Source organism: Austrofundulus limnaeus, unplaced genomic scaffold (genome assembly GCF_001266775.1).
Source record: "Austrofundulus limnaeus strain Quisiro unplaced genomic scaffold, Austrofundulus_limnaeus-1.0 Scaffold996, whole genome shotgun sequence".
Lineage (NCBI taxonomy): Eukaryota > Metazoa > Chordata > Actinopteri > Cyprinodontiformes > Rivulidae > Austrofundulus > Austrofundulus limnaeus.
In genome coordinates this window covers 26,984-44,188 of record NW_013953398.1, presented here as the reverse complement: position 1 = coordinate 44,188, position 17,205 = coordinate 26,984, and the positions used below count along the sequence as shown (strand labels likewise).

The following is a 17,205-nucleotide window of genomic DNA, read 5'->3' as shown; positions in this document are numbered from 1 at the left end:
ATCTAAAGTCAATAATGACGAGCAGCAGTGCATTATGGGTCAGAAGAGGAAGAATGACATTTTGAAATGAAATGGTGGTTGTGTGTGTCTGTGTGTGTTCTGGAGACATAAATGTGTTTATATGGTCACATTGTGGAGAGCCCACCAACTGTAAATGTGACCGTTAAAGGTTATGGTTACGCAAGTCCTGATTATAATTATGGTTAGGAGTAAGTTTCCACAAAATGAACATAATGTCATTTAAATGGATGAAGACACGACTGTGTGTGTGTGTGTGTGTGTGTGTGTACATGTTTTTGTTACCTGTTGGGGACCATTTTCCCAGTACACACAGCCTTTTGAGAAACCACATGTTCCTTATGGGGACAAAAGCCCAGTCCCCACTGGGGTATAATACCGTTGATGGGTCAGGGGTTAGGGTTAGGACCAAGGTGTGAGTTGAGGTTAGGGTTAGGTATGTACTGGGGTGGTTAGGTTCAGGGTAAGAGATCAGGGTTAAGCTCTAGAAATGACTTGGAAATGAATGGAAGTCAATGCAAAGTCCCCACGAAGACAGAAAAACCATCGTGTGTGTCTGAGAGAGACGGGCAACTGGTCATATATTTAGTTTTAATTCTTCGTTGAAGACCATTTCACTGTGGAGCAGCATCAAGAGACCCCCGAATCAATACTATTTATTACATCGCTCGATACATGTGTGTGTGTGTGTGTGTGTGTGTATGCATGTGTGTGTTTTAATAGTGGGGTTTATGGGGAGGATCACAGGTATTGATTTGAACTGAGACGGATGGATGGAGAGAAAGGGACCAAGACAAATGAGTGAGAGGGAGAGATGAAGAGACAGAGAAAGCTGTGCTTCTCCCTCTTTGCTCCATTTAAATGTCAACCGTCCAATAACTGGTTGAAGCCAAAATGAAATGTTCTGACCCCTCAGCTATTAACACACAAATGTACACACAGAACAGGAGTGATGTTTGCTCAGCAGACAATTACCTGAGCAAACTTTATTTTCCTTTTTTTTTGTCAGTTTTCTTCTTATTGGAGAATTATTTGTATCCAAATTATTAAAGTTTCACATTATGCTCAGAGTGTGTGGTGGGGCGGTATGTGAGTGTTGTGTATGCCCTTGACAGTAAAGTTTAAGTGGAATACACACACAGAAAGACACACACACACAGACATGCTCTGCCTAGATTTAATCTTTATTTTGTCACAACCTTAAGCGCAGGTTTGAGTAATAACCAAGTGTGAGAGCGTGTGCAGTGCGTGTGTGTGTGTGTGTGTGTGTGTGTGTGTGTGTGAGCGAGAGTGACAGGCAGATAATGGGTTGTCAGTAGAAGCAACCAGTTTGTGTCCTTGTGTTGTCTCCTCTGAGAAAGGAAGGCCTGGGGAAAACCACGAGCCAAGACAAAGAGCTTTGGAGACGGATTTGAGTCTTTATTTATAGCAAACTGGTTTTTATTTGAAAATCCCTACTTGACTGAAGCAGGTGAGTTATTTAAAGCCTGAGTTAAAAGGAAGAAGAATATTCAATTGATCAGTCAGTTCTCAAAAATTAAATCCATGACAAAACATAACAAACACGTTTTTCCTCATTTAGTTCATTGTTGTGCAATAATTTTGCTGGAAACATCATTGGGACTAATTAGAAACTTCTTGGCAGAGTATTATTGGTAGTTCCCGTATTTCAACTAATAAGTCTTTTTGCAGTGATTCTAAGTCCTTTAGTCTGTATGCTGTGTTTCATCTGTTTATTGTTAAGTATCAGGAGAAACAAAGGTAGATCGCATTCACGTAAATTACCTGCAAGCCATAAAGTCAGCTCATGTGAGCAGTTAGATAATTGATAAAAAAAAATAGCAAAGTTTTGGGTTTGTAATCTGCTGTGAGTGTGTGAGTGTGTGTGCCAGAACTAGGAGGTTATTGATCCAGTTAAATGAGCCAGTTAAGGTAATTAAAGCCCTGGGCAGTTAGAGAGAAAAGTAGATTATATTGACAATAACCATCTGAGTACACATAAAAGATGGAAACCAAAGATGTGCCTCGGAGAAGTTATAGCATTTGAGAAATGGTGGAATGGCAGCTCGGAGAAACGAGGGTTTGTTAAAACTCATTGGTTTCATCTTGGGAAAATGTTGGCTCAGCACTCCTGATCGTTTCTGGCAACACAAAACATTTACCGGGTAATTCATTTTCAATGAGCGCAGAAACTCTAAACCGCAGACATTTTAAAGATACTTCTGAAGTTTGCTAAAGTTTTAATTTAATTGTGTTCATGCATTGCAATGAATACTAAAATCCTGCAGTCTTAATGCAACATATATTATCTTAGAATAAGTGATTATAATTGCTGTGATTTCTTCTCACTATCCTCCGTAGAACCCATGCGTACTCCAAAGAGGCTGAAGATTGCCGAGACCAGGTCTCGTTTGATTGCAGTGGACTGGGAATCCCTGGGTTACAACATCACTCGCTGTCACACTTTTAATGTGACCATCTGCTACCATTATATGACTGCCAATAACCGCAGCAAAGCCGACTGCTTGGATATGGATCCTAAAGGTAGCATTAACTTTCTGCTCTCAATCAGGATGTGTTGCTGTGAGTCATTATGGGGATGAATTCACTGATTGTAGGATTTGAAAACAAGCAAGAAAATATATATTAGGGATGCACGATATATCTGTATTGATATCGGTATCGGCCAATATTGGTCATTTTTTAGAATATCGGTATCGGTCCGATATGTGGGGACGATATTAATGTCCGATATTGATTTCCCACTTTTTAGCTTTGTGTTTATGTTTTGGGAGGTGAGATGGTTGGTTGAGCAGCATCTGTTTGATTGTGATAGTGATATTGATGCTGTGTAGCCAGGAATAGCTGAAATAGTCTGGTCTGGTCATTTATTTACAGTATCAAAAAAAGAATATATACGTGTATATATAATGTAATTTTTATGTTTGTGTAATATCGGTAAATATTGGTTATCGGCCATAACAGCAATAATTATATCAGATATCGATATCGGCTGAAATTTTCATATCTGTGCATCCCTAATATATATATTTTTATTGAAGTAGCTCACTGAGAGCTATCTTTTACATGATGTATAATAATGTTTGAGGTGGGACTGATTATTAGCATTATCAATCAGGTTCTTTGATCCCAGAACAGTACAACAGAACAACTAGCTGGTTTTTGGTTCACGCCCATGAACATCTGGCCAATCACAGTAGTTTCTTATGTGGAGTGGGGTGAAAAGTTCTCCTGCAAAGCTGCGAACAAAATGATGCAGTTTTCATCACATAACTCAAGTTCAAGTTCAGTTTATTTATATAGCACCAAGTCACAACACACGTTGTCTCAGGACACTGTACATAAAAAGAACAATGTAAAGAAGAAACCAGCAGATTGTGTTGAATCACTTCATCACAGTCTCCCATCCTGAGCAAACGGTGGAGAGGAAAAACTCCCTGCTAATCAGGAAGAAACCTCCAGCAGAACCAGGCTCAGGACAGGAGACCATCTGCCTCGACCGGCTGCTTGGAGGACAGGAAAGAGACACAGAGAAACACAGAAGAACTGGTCCAGGACTGGTCCAGGTGCACCTTCTTCTGGAAGAGACAAAGAAAAAACATGATAGAAATAATAACAATAAACATGTAGAGAAGAGAGACTAAAGACAACAGCAGAGTGAGGAAATGTGCTCAGTTTGTGCTCCAGCAGTCTAAGTCTATAGCAGCAGAAATGAAGAATAATTCAGGAAACCTAAGTCTAACTATAGGATTTATCAAAAAGGAAAGTCTTCAGTCTAATCTTAAAAGTAGACAGAGTGTCAGCCTCACGGACAGAAACTGGAAGTCAGTTCCACAAGAGAGGAGCTTGATAACTGAAAGCTCTGCCTCCCATTCTACTTTTAGAAACTCCAGGAACCACAAGTAAACCTGCAGTCTGAGAGCGAAGTGCTCTGTTAGGAAAGTATGGAACAATAAGATGTTTAATATATGATGGAGATAAAATAAAAAAAGATTGTGCTTGAGATGATAATTTTTCTTTCTTCCTTCCAAGCACCGCGCCACCTGGTGGGAAACCTGCCCCCGTACACGAACGTCAGCCTAAAGATGATCCTGACCAATCCAGAAGGACGGAAAGAAAGCGATGAAACCATTATTCAAACAGATGAAGATGGTGAGATAAATAAAAACACTCTACATTATTTACTTTATAAAACATGCTTGTTTACATTATTATTTTTTTCAATTCGAAATTCAATTCAATTCAAAAAATTTATTCATTGCATTAAAAAATAACTATACAATAAAAAAACAAAGAAATTACACAAATCAAAAATCAAAATAAAATGAAAGGTAGCAGGAGAAGAACAAATCTTATAATGTCTGCCCCTTTTATCCCCAGAATATATTAAAACAAAACATAATTTACAAAACAATACATATAAAAATAAAAACATCAACTCAAACAATTCATATAGCTTCACATTTTACTTTTCCATATACCTTCAGAAAACCAGCTTTTATCTGTCCCTTAAATTTATACATAGATCTGACATTTTTAAGATCACCCTCCAGACCATTCCACAGTCCTATACCCTGGATTAAAATATACCCTGGATTAAACTATACCCTGGATTAAGCTATACCCTGAATCCCCTTAAGATAAAAACAACCGTCTCTCTTAACAAAGTTTGCCTGAATGTTGGAAGGTAATACGTTTCTGTGAGCCTTGTACATAATTTAGTCTGCAATGGTTGTGGTTTAAAAAAATAAAAGCCTTGAATTGTTTTTGACCAGTAGCAGCTTTCTCATTTGCCGAACAGAATAGCGTTGCTTTCATTAGCATCGACTGATTTTGTGTGTCTGTCTGCGTTAACAGTTCCAGGTCCTGTTCCCAGTCAATCACTTAGAGCCACTCCATCTGAAGAGACAATAAGTCTACACTGGAAGGAACCAGCTGAGCCCAACGGAGTCATCACTCAGTACGAGGTATTGTCAGCTGCAGGCGGTGATTATAGGATCCAAACAAGCAGCGTGCTCCCTCGGATGAATATTAAAAACTGATTTTTGTTCCTCTCTACATCCCCTCAGCTCAGCTACTTTGGGCTGCGCTCGTTTGACCCTTCAGTGCCTCTGCAGCGGCCGGGACTCACCGTGTCGCTGCCTTCGAACACCACCCATTACACGTTTTCCCAGCTCCACCCGGGCGTGACCTATCAGCTGACCATACGAGCATCTACCTCGAAAGGATTCGGTCTGGCAGCCACACTTAATCTGACCACTAATATCTCAGGTAGAGGAGGATTTTCAGGGTTTCATACCAGCTCAAATAATGACAGCATATTTAAACAGCCGGTTGATCTTCATGCTCCGCTCTTCAGCCCCGACTATAGATGAGTACGACGTGTCTGAGGCGTTCCTGAACGAAACTGCAACAACCATTACTGTCCTACTCAAGCCTGCTCAGGCCAAAGGAGCTCCTATAAGGTAGACATCATCATAGATGCATGCCGCACACAGGGATTATTAGTTAAAATGTTAAAAATACCTGCTTTTTGTCTTTTTTTTTCTGTTAATAGTGCGTACCAGATTGTGGTGGAGGAAGTGAATCCTCAGAGGGCGCGTCGCCAGGCTTCTTCTGATTGTTTCCAGGTGATTATTTTTCACATTTAACAAACTAATTATATAGAAACATGTTTGCTAATGTATAATATATGCTTTGTTGATAACATAGATTTTTCTGTTATATGAACTTATTCTTGAGGGAAAAAAGGGGCAGATGTTGTAAGGTTTTTTTCTTCCCACTGCTGCCTTTCATTTTATTCTATTTGTGATTTTGATATACATACTGTAAATACATACATACATACATATGTATACGTACATATATATTATAATTTTTCTTTTTATATTTTTCTTTTTATTGTATATTGTATATAAAATTATTTTTGTTTTAATGAAACTAATAAAGAAATTGAATTTAATTAATATAAAAAGTGCAGATTCCCACTACTGAATATGACTCTATACGTTTTGGTTAAACGTGTAACAAACATATTTGAAACAGTTTTATTTGCAAACCATTTCAACTCTTTATACATTTACACTGTACTACAATAAATGCTCTTTATGTTTATAAACAGAACTGTCGTGCATTTTTTTTACCACCCAGATTAACAGACATATTGTCTTTAATGTCCCCAGGTTCCAGTTTCCTACCACAGTGCATCCAGTGGTGGTTCTCCATATTATTATGCTGCCCAGCTGTCCCCAAGCAATCTGCCTGACCCTCTGCCTTTTACTGTGGGAGACAACAAAACATATCAGGCAAGTCGTTTTATCTGCACTTCTGCCATGAAAATGTGGTAAAAGCAGAAAGTTGTTTTAGGCTGGATGATATGGCCATCAAGGACATACAATCTCAAAGCTATCTTGTAATAAATTGCTGTGGTTTAGAAATATTTCTACAGATAAAGTAAGTTCACAGCGATTAAAAAATACAGTTCTTTTGTTTCAGTGTTGCATTATATTCCAAAGACTCTGAGAGCTAGTGAACCTAAAGCAGACAGAAACAAGGGCAGGCCAGTTGATAAGTGAGGACGCAGGAATAAATTCACTCGGGTAGCTTGAGAACAGAAACTGAGGTTAAATGAGGAGCTGAGGTGAGTGAAGTTAGGTACCTAACAAGATGAAATGAGCCAAAGCAGAGTTCAAGATCTGTGTTTTAGAAACTTTACTGCAGGTTTTTGTTGGATTCCTGTGACAGAAGACAAAAAAATAATCCTGGAAGTGGTAAAAACAGGAGACTCTGGATCAGAGCTGGGGCATTAAAGGAGCAATCACTGGTTACAAACATGACCTTAAATGTAAGAAGTGAACTAAGCAGAGCAGCAATCTGTCTGAACGAATGTGTATCGATCTTTATTGTTCGACTGATTGCAATCGGTGGGGTTTTGCTCTAAAATGATGTTTCTGTCTTGTCTCTTGAACATAGAGAGAAATAGCATCACTACTCATCTGGATTGGGGTTAATTTGGTTTGTGTAAAATTATGCCAAAATTAAATTGGTCACAAATCTGTACATTTGGTATTTACCATAAACTTTTTATTTTTAGTGCAAAAATGTAGAGGACTAAAGATTAGTTATCAAGACTTCTGAGCCAAACTGGTTTAAAAACAAGTAATTTGGCTCATTAGGGGTATCAGAAAATGGTAGTAGGGGCAATACAGGAAACTGTATAAGACTAAATCCAAGTGTGGCATATGTTTCAGCATTTTAGATTCTTAATAAAGTCCTAAATGTACATGATCTGAAGTTTTTCTTGATGTAAAGCTAAACTGATGCGTCCTTTCCTCACTAGGGTTTCTGGAATCCTCCGTTGGCTCCAAGGAAGAACTACAACATTTATCTTCAAGCTGTTAGCAGCACCGAGAAGGTAAATAAGCATTTGTTTACCTAAAGGCACAGTGAGCACCTGCTCCTCATCTGTTAAAACTCTTTGAGTTAATTTACAGAGTTTCACGCAAAACTAAAAAAAGAAGCTCCAAATAACTTTAAATTAACTCATCTTTGTTCGAGCAAGGATTAGAAGTAGCATCTTTTTTATTCGACACACAACAAATGTCGTTTTTTTTCCTGCAACTCTTTGCTGTGAACTGCTGTGAGACCAAGACATTCTACATATATTTCATTTAATTTTTACAGGAAACCAAGACGCAGTGTCTGAGGCTGGCTGCTAAACGTAAGAACACTTTTAAACATTTTAATTACACCTGAAACAGTAAAACTATGGGAACAAGTTAAAATGTTACAAAATCACAACTTCCTTTAATTTTGAAACTTTGAACCTTAAATCTGACACTTCTGTTTAAGTGATTTGTGATTGTCTGCACCTTTTTGTGCACACACTCTAAATATCAGGTTTTTGCCCGTGGCCATATGTTGATAGATTATTAGGCAGGTTTTTATGATGTGGAGATAATCTGTTTACACGCACACACGCACACTGTTTTGTGAAGATATATATATATAAATATTTTAAATGAGGCCGATGGATTAGGGTTTAGCTGTGTGGAGTCAGAACAAGGATAAACAGAAAAACATTATCATATTTTCAATGAAATTGACAATCCTTCACTGTGCAGGGAGCAGGGCAGAACTTAGAAGTGCTGTGAGGGATTTTTGTTGTTTACTTTGAAAGCATAAAAAACTGTAGGCAAACAGTTCAAATTAAGACATGATTACATCATCTTGTTTTTGTAAAGAGTGAATATCTACATCCATTGAAAGTATTCAACAGTTTATTTTTTTTACTTTATCTAAATACATTAATGCAGGAAGTAAATACGTGAAAAATGATTCAAACCTGTGCAATGTAAAGAATTTATGCCATTTTTTTTACAAAGCGTCATTTGTGATATTGTGGAAAATCTACCAAAATTTGAGCGTTGTGTTTTTTAGCCATCTTTGTTCCATATCTAAATGTTCCAAAACAAATGCATTAAAGCCCCATTATGAGCACCGTATTTAACTTGATCAGAAATAATCGTTGCATAATGCAGACAAACACAAAACTAATGCTGATTATTTGGTTTTGGTGAAACCCGTCCTCCTTTGGAGCTCTCAGTTTATGAGCATAACTACCATTTATGAGTCTTATTTTTCAAAATAAGCTCTTCAGAACTGGAAGTGAAGAGTTAACTAGTCATATACTTTACATAAAACTCTAAATATGTGACCCATCACATCGAAACGAGGATTAAGTCCAAAAGTTGTACATGGAGAAACTGGCAAATATAGTGTTTTGACTAAAATGTTAACAAAAATTGCATTTTGTCAAAATATAATGAATAAATGCCTTATTAATGTATCATTTGGATGAACTGTCTGAAATTTAATCATAAAACAAAATTTTGAAGCATTTTTTGAGCAGTAGCAACAAAAAAACTGATTTTGAGGAAAAACGCCTTAAAGTTTTGAGATTTTCCCTGTGAGTTAGCAAAGTTTTGTTTCGTTTTAGCTGGAAAATCTCAATATTCAAATATAATTTGAGTTTCCTCTTTATAAGGACATCAAAAATTCCTCATTAAAATGGCATAAAATTACGATTCAGACCAAATATTTATGTATTATTGTAACCAACAAGACAAATGAAGTCATATATATGGATTTAATTAAGATATCAGGATGATCCAGGTATCAAAATGTAGCTTTTAAAACCAAGAATCTGAAAATGTAATTAGGTAATTTTGCCCAAATTTGACTTAATCCTCATTTCGATATGATGGCTCACAGATATTAAAAATTGGATGTGGACTCGCAAAGTCTTTTTCCAGTTTCAAGAATCTTTAAGATTTGAGTTAAAGGTTTTCACACTGTAACTGTTTGAGGCTTACTTTGCAGTCTGTATTTCTGTCTGCCTCTCATTCACCAGCTAATCAGGGAGTGACAGACACAGGTGTGTGGCTGCCATGGTTTCTGCACTCTGGTACTTTCACCCTGTTTTGGGTGCAACCGGACGCCATTTTAAAACGATTACTGCTACGTCTGATTATTTTAAGCTCTTTTTAAGAACTAAAGCGATAAGTTATGTGCTGCTGCTGCTGCTGCAAGGGGTCAGTTAAGAAACGTCGTTAAAGTTGTTATAACTAAATAGTTCAGTCATGAGGAAGCTGTGCCTCTTTAACAAAGCCCTCCAGTTGCTGTTGCAGGGAATTTGATCCATGGGGAGATGAAAGGTTTGGTTAAGTCCTGCTGGTTCCTGCGAGGTGTCACATGTTCCCAGTGAAATAAGAGGAAATGGGAACTTTCCAGGGTCATCATATTTCCTGATTTCCTATAGCTACCAGAACAGGTGGCCTGTTGGTGTGAAAGCTGCTCAGACCAGCTGAAACTTGGCCCCGAGGAGGTCTGAGCGACGCTGAAAGACTTTAGAGAGGATTAGACATTTTTTTCTTTAATAGGAGATAATAATAGAGAAGAAGCAGCTAAAGGACAGGGAGGTCAGGAGACCATTCCTTCCCTCTGCATGTGTGTGTGCACTGAACCGTGCATCCAGGGGGGGAGGATTAAGTGGAGGTGGTCCTTTTAGGTCATCTGGAGTATTGTGGATTGTCATTGTTGCCTCGGGGAGTTTTGTGCGTCTGTGTGTGTTTGTTAGGGGAAGTGTGAGTGTTTGTGTACTGACCTGGATAATTTCTGCAGATATTAGGAGCTGACATTATGAGGTCAGGTTGGGAAACTTTTAATAGATAATATATTTTTATCCCTTTAATAGTATGCTTGTACATCCTGCGATAACTTTCTGAGAGCGTCATTAAAATTTGCCTCTTGAGATATTTTACTAACAGAAAAACAGAGACAGTTGACTCTAAATGCAATGGTACGGACTAACAAGCACACAGAGATGTAACTGTAATTTTCTTATTTTGCTGTTCTTAAAAGGGCTTTAAATGGTACTGTAATTGTTGTTTTTCAGATTTTACAAAATGATCCTGTCCTAGTTAGTAAAACCTGTCAAGCACAAGCCATGTTTCGCTCATTTATTTTGGTTATCAAGCAAAAAAAATGCTTTAACGGCACAGAAGTGAACCATACTTCCTTATAATATTACTTATAATAGTGCTTAGAATTCACAAAAATCAATTCTTGCCACAAAACCAACGGAGCACTTGATAAAAGGACTGTAAAACAGGAACAAGTCACTTTTTAAATGAAATGAAAAGTGAAGTCTGTTCAGATGAGTTATTAGGAATCAGTTGGTTTTGAGCTGGGAGTCGTAAAAGAAACTGATGGGTGAACAAACAGACTCCTGTGTTCTGTTGTTGCATAACGACACATTTTAGTGGCAAACAACATTTATAGAAACACAACAAACACAAATATAAGCTCGATAGAGCAAGATTATTTTTGTCTTGTTGACGTTTAACATTTAAAGTGGATTATTGTTTGATGGATGTGTTGCATTATGTGGACTTATGCACATATGTTTCTGAGTTGGATTATTTGGATTATCATAATGCACCATAATGTTCTTACGTAGAAGTATAAAGTATTCTGGCTGAATGAAATGGAATCACTAAGCAGAGATGGAGAGCCGGTGAAATGTGATCTTTTCTTTCTGTAGACTTTCTGTCCCTGATGAAATTGAGGTTTAAACTCGTGAACGCCACGCACTCTGCTTGGAACATCATTGATGAATTATATTCCAAACAGTCAAAGTCGGGGAGTTCAGTCAATCCTCTGAAGTCATCAAGAGGAGAAATGAGTTTGACTACAAGTAATAAATGGTGACACTGGTGCAGAAACATTTGACAGCTGCTGTCAAATTGCATTTGAAAAGCGATGCCCAGTGAGAGCTCAGTGCTGTGAATGAGCCGTAATGCACAGGAAAAACAACAAAAACACACAAATTAAATTACTGCTTGGTTTGGGAAGTAAATGAATATTTTTGATGTGTTTCTGCCAACACACAAGGAAATTTATGAGTGTATTAATCATTGAATAATTATGAGGGGTTTTAGCTTTATTGATCAGTTTATAAAAGATGGTGCAGACCAGGGACAACTCTGTTGTTTTATTAGGCTTTATCTTTAGGCTGTCAAGAAATGCTCAGTTATAAGAACCATTTTTCTTTTGTTTCTCTGGTGTATAAAATGTCCAGTTAAAGAATGAATAAAACATGCTTTTAAAAGCAAATGACTTTTAATGAATTAAAACTAAATTTATATTGAAAGTATTGGAAAAACAAACAAATCTATTATTTAATTCACATTTTTAAACCAGGCAGGTCTCACTGAGCTTACAAATCTGGGCCTGAAAGCTTGAACATGTTTTTGCACTGTTGAAGGAAAAAAATAAAATAAAATTCTAATAAATAATAACTTGACACTTTTCTATGGGATACCAATTCTGAGTGTAAAATCCCAGTTACATTTTTCCACTAAAATGTTATTATTTGGCTCACTATTCTTACAATTTGCTCATTTTTACTGGTTGGCTTTAGCTAACCAGGATGATGTCATCATCCTGTGACAGACGTTAACGCTAACCGCTACTAAAGATGCTGGCTGTGTCCAAAACGGCAGGACGGGTCCTCCGGAGGACCCAGACTCCCCGGTCTCTGCAGGCCGGGTCCTTGGTAGACCGGGAAGACCGGAAAAAAGAGGCTGTGGATTTGGACGGTCTAGCCTCCCCTCCTTACCCCGGCGTACGTCTTGTCACCTAGCAACTGTGACGACGCTAAACAAGCAAACTTAAATCAAAACTAGAAAAATATCAATACATTAGCATTATTAATATCACAAAACTATAAAATTAACTTAAAAGTATCATTTGAAGAACTAATTGACCTGCTGTAGGTTCATGTTTATTTCGCGTTTTTTATGACGAAAAAATAATATTTAAAAACATGTCTATACAAATGATAAAAGTATTAGAATTACAACCGCTAATTTTTTTTAATTTTTAAATCACCATATTTTTATTTAAAATGTATTCTTTTCTCTCGCTTCGTCCGCCATTACTAGCTTAAAAAAATCTCCGGTCGGGCCGCAATGCATTATGGGATATGCTGGGCCGGGAAGGATCCATCGGACCTGTCCTTCGATTCGGGGAAAAAGAAGGACGTATTTGTCGGACGCATCGGAGGAGTCTTCCGTTTTGGACGTCCTTCGTCGCGGCGCTGTGACGTATGCGGCCGACAAATTCGACCTTCGGAGGACCCGTCCTGCCGTTTTGGACACAGCCGCTATTTAAAATCTAAATTCAAAATGTGATCAGTGAAAACAATATGGATGGTGCCTGAAGTGCAGCTCAGACACCGGCTGTAACTGCATGTTTGTCTTTTAAGGCACATTAGCATCGTTAGCAGCGTTAGCATCATTAGCAGTGTTAGCGGTTGCTATGTTCTCAGGATGATGATGTCCTAACAAGAGCTGAGCACCAACAGCAAAGGCTGCGTTCAGTTCCAAAATACTTCAACATTTAAACACAATATTTAAGATTTAACATTTTCATTTTGAGTTAGGATTTATTTTTTAATGTTTAGTAAAAAAATAACAAAATATAAAGACAGTGAGCTAAATAATTAAATGTTAGTGGAAAAATTTTATCTAGGGTTTTACATTTGGAACATAAGCTAAATAATGAAAATGTGTTGACATTTTTTAATATTTTATTTTACACTTGGCACCCCATACTTTCCTGAGCCCAAACTTTTTTTAAATTTATTTTTATTATTTACTCAGTCACAATTAATCTCAGACTAGGTTTATTTTCATTAAAACACAGAACTCTGTGAGCAGTATGACAAAGCATAAAAAAATTCTTCTATGATGGCAGTGTGCAACTTTAACTTTAACTAATATTGTTGCGTTAATATTGTTGTTTTCTGGTTTCTGATAATTGCAGGTGCTACGGAGGAGCCAGAAGTCATTCCTGACCCCGCCAAACAGACGGATCGGGTTGTGAAAATCGCTGGAATCAGCGCCGGCGTTCTTGTTTTCATACTGCTGGTGCTAGTCGCCATCCTGTTGGTCAAGAAGAGGTGAGTGGCAACACCAAGCTGCACCTACTAAAGCAGGCCTGATGGAGACTTTTGGAGGAGACCTCAATCATTACTCAACACCAGCATTCAAACATTCACTGGAATTCATTCTCTTTTCGTGGGTTAATCCAACACACCTGTTACAGTCGCACCATCTTCCATCCATCTACCAGAAATATTGATCTCCCCTCAGAAACACTTTGCTTTCTATGGGTTTGACTTGCTAAGACTTGTAACTTGTTTTTCTCCTAAATAATGCAAAAGAAATATGCTGTTAAAACCATTTTTGGCTGAATGCAGAAGAAGCCTGAGATGCTTCATAGTTTATTGGAGCGGCTGGATAAAGCTACATGGATACTCACAGAGAGGGTATGAAAGATTCAAAAGCAAAAAATAAAAAATAAACAAACTCCATCTAAATAGTTAAAGGAACAAACTCTAACTTACTTTTCATTGCTTTCTTAATAAACCCAATGAAGGTTTGTGGAGGATGAAAGTGATGAATCCCTGGTCAGTTGTGTGCAGAAAATGATTTTAACCAAGACTGAAGCAAAAAAAAAAAAGGATCGATAAACAAAAAAAAAATGTTTTTGACTAAAAATAATGAAGTTGTTTTTAAAGAGGAAAAAAAACAAGAAACTTTAAGATTTTCCTCCTGTTTTTGTAAAGTTAGAATTATCTGAGCAGATCCTTGTGTTGGGATTGTGTTTTAATTTGGTTCAGAGCGCCACCATGTGGTGACTAAACACAACTGCAGTGTGTACTTGTGTTTGTTGCCTTTTCAGGACCATTGCTGGTACACACACCTACCTTGTCAAGACCAGTAGACTTTATGGGGACCTAAGACCAGTCCTAACAAGGTGGAACTCCATTCTTGGGTTGAAGGTTAGCTTTATGGTAAGGAGTCAGGTTTAGGCTATTGGAAATACGAAAATAATGAGTGGAAGTCAATGAACGGTCCTAATAAGGATATAAATACAAACTTGTGTGTGTGCTATTCTTACTTGGCTTCAAAGTCACAAAAATTGTTTTAGTTTAAAAAAGTAAAAAGACAGTGATTTGTTTCTTTGATAAACATAAATTTTGTTTGTTTATACAGAAAAATATTAAAATGAAACTTGTTTCTATTAAATTTTAAGTAGAACTACCAAGTGATCAGAATTAAATATATTGAGCTATTAATTATTAAAGTGTTGTCCATATCAAAATAATCTGGATGAGTTGTTAAAGCTGCTTTCTTAAATTTACAACTTACTCTAACTAAAGCTCCTACTGCTGTATTTAATTTAATTTAATTTAATTGTTATTTTTATTTTATTTTATTTTATTTTACGTACCATAAAGTGGAAGAAAAGTCATTCTGTACACTGAGCTGTCTGCATAATGTAAATGTATTCATTGGTGCAAGGTTGAAAATGTTGCCCTCACTCTTTAGTTCAAAGACTCCAGTTCTTGTGGAAATTTATAGGTTTTTCTACTTTTATTTAGAAATATTGACATATATTTCAGGTATGCTCAGAGTGGAGTATTCAGTAAGCTCTTTTTACATCATTATGTCTGAACACAGAATTGTTCTTCTTTTCAGAAAGTTTAAAGAGCAACCAGGATTAGATTTCCTCAATTATGTCCATTCACAGCGTCACTCAGCAAATTAAAATCAATTAGACATTAAAATACAGAATGTAATGACCTCTTGTCATTAGAGAGGGCTTCTTCCGTTCGTATTTTTATTCTAATTTGCTTAATGAATTTATGTGAGCCAGGCATCGCGCCGCAGAATCGGTGTAAAAATCTAATTACATCTGAAAAGCAGAGGTGGGCCTAAAGAGCGTTTCAGAAAATCTGTTTTGAATAACACATCTGCTGAAGCTGGAGTCCCATTTTTGTGCTAAAACGGAGAGTGCAGCTAAACAATAATCACTGTTTGTGTCAGATTGTAGCATGCAAACACAATATTCCAGTGGATTTATTCATTTTGCAGATGTGTTGCACTTATTGTAAATATATCAGATTATATTTTGGTTTGTTCTCATGTGTATAACAGTTTTCAGCTCTATAAGGTTTCTGTGGGAGATCAATCTTCATCACCATTAAAGCTTTTGACTTCACTGAACAATACTGCATCTTTAAAATAGTGGGACATGATGACATCGCAGTGACATCATGCTTGCTTTTCAGGAAACGAGCTGCCTGGTCGTATTGATTGGATGGCTTTAGCATCAGTTTTATAGGAGTGAGATTAGCTCAGGTCACCGGCTGATTAGGGCTAAATCTGAGATCAGTTGTAAAATACTGCATGTGTGTGAAGAGCAGAAAGGCTGCATGTGGATGACTTAGTTCTTTATTTAATGTAGCTGTTGCAATTCAAGTTTCAGATCTTGTTTTAGCATCAAAGTTTGGTCTTGAGCTTTTTTGTTTGTTGTTTTCCTGATAAATAAGATCTAAAGCTGTTACGGCACCTCCCCTTGCATGAATTTAGCAAAGGGTTTTTTTTTCTTCTGTTTCACTGGTTGAGACAGGACAGACTTGTCCTAATTTGCATATTCCCTTGTGTCTCATTCTTTGCTTTCTGATTGGCTCACAACCCCAGGAGGACCTACTATTCATACTCTTATTACCTGTAAGTAAACAACCAATCCAACAACCAGCTCACCCAGCTGCTCTTACCTTATTGGGGTGACTTGTTAGTGGCTAGCTGTTTATTTTTTAAAGATGCAGTATACTTTTTTCAAGATAAAACACATGACCAACCAGCCAAAGCCATCCTCATTGACGCCTTGCCAGGGTGGGGGTCAGTTCGCTTTCATGCCAGTCATTTCAGACTTTCAGTTGGTTTCAGTTTTTTTTTTTTTACATTTAAGAGAAAAAAAAGTTGCAGCTTTTGAAAATGGCTTCCAGTAAAAATGATTGTTGTGTTTAATAACTAGAAATCTGATGATTGTGAGTTGATGGTGAATTGACCCCGGCCCTGGTGTCTACATGCTCCAAAGTTGCTCTGAAGCAGGCTTTTAAAGGCCACAAACAGTGGGACAGCACTGGCCACAGCCAAGCGTGTTATTTGAAAAAAGAATGCTGCACTTGTGACTTGTAGCTCTTTGTGTGCATGTAGTCATGTAATCATCCATCTGCCCATCAAGTCACAGGTTTCACAGTAAAACTCTTCTCCACGTGGCTTCCTGTCAGGGAATCAGAGCCGGCTGGTTTCTGGGTTTTGTGGGGGGTTTTTAGGGGACCTTTGGAGTTTATGTTGGCAGCTCTTATGGCTTTTTATCTTTTACTGCGGGTTCTTCACTCTCTGCTTGTTTTATATAATGTAACAAAAATTAATCTGAAAATGTAATCTGCACAACGTTTTGAAAAAGAAAATTGTAACACAGACAAACCCAGATTAGATCTTTTTGACTTTATGCTCAAATATTGTGTCTCCAAACTTCACACAGAAAATTATGAAAGAGGATTACACTGGTTAAAAAAAGAAAAAAATGGATATTGGAATTCTGACTTTAATATTTCTGAGATTAAAGTCAGAATTATTTTTCCAGTGGCTCTAATCCTCTTTCATAGAAAAAACACATTTTTTAGTTTAGTTTAATTTTTTATTCATTTAATTTAAAACCAAAAATTGTATACACATTAAAAAC

At 37.1% G+C, this 17,205-nt stretch overlaps 1 protein-coding gene across 14 annotated transcripts in view; it reads left to right on the top strand.

The window, feature by feature from the left end:
• The window catches only part of ptprk (protein tyrosine phosphatase receptor type K), an 86,939-nt gene that overhangs the window by 50,208 nt on the left and 19,526 nt on the right, over positions 1-17,205 (top strand). For 9 of the 14 annotated variants that reach the window (XM_014030075.1, XM_014030078.1, XM_014030074.1 and 6 more), the window contains exons 11-21: positions 2,380-2,562; positions 4,072-4,191; positions 4,897-5,006; positions 5,109-5,310; positions 5,399-5,504; positions 5,597-5,669; positions 6,222-6,344; positions 7,379-7,453; positions 7,723-7,759; positions 13,429-13,564; positions 16,155-16,184. In XM_014030075.1, the coding sequence (XP_013885529.1) occupies positions 2,380-2,562; positions 4,072-4,191; positions 4,897-5,006; positions 5,109-5,310; positions 5,399-5,504; positions 5,597-5,669; positions 6,222-6,344; positions 7,379-7,453; positions 7,723-7,759; positions 13,429-13,564; positions 16,155-16,184 (1,195 nt within the window). The remainder of the gene's footprint in view (positions 1-2,379; positions 2,563-4,071; positions 4,192-4,896; positions 5,007-5,108; positions 5,311-5,398; positions 5,505-5,596; positions 5,670-6,221; positions 6,345-7,378; positions 7,454-7,722; positions 7,760-13,428; positions 13,565-16,154; positions 16,185-17,205) is intronic. The other 5 variants (XM_014030077.1, XM_014030087.1, XM_014030086.1 and 2 more) reach the window with 1 other exon arrangement.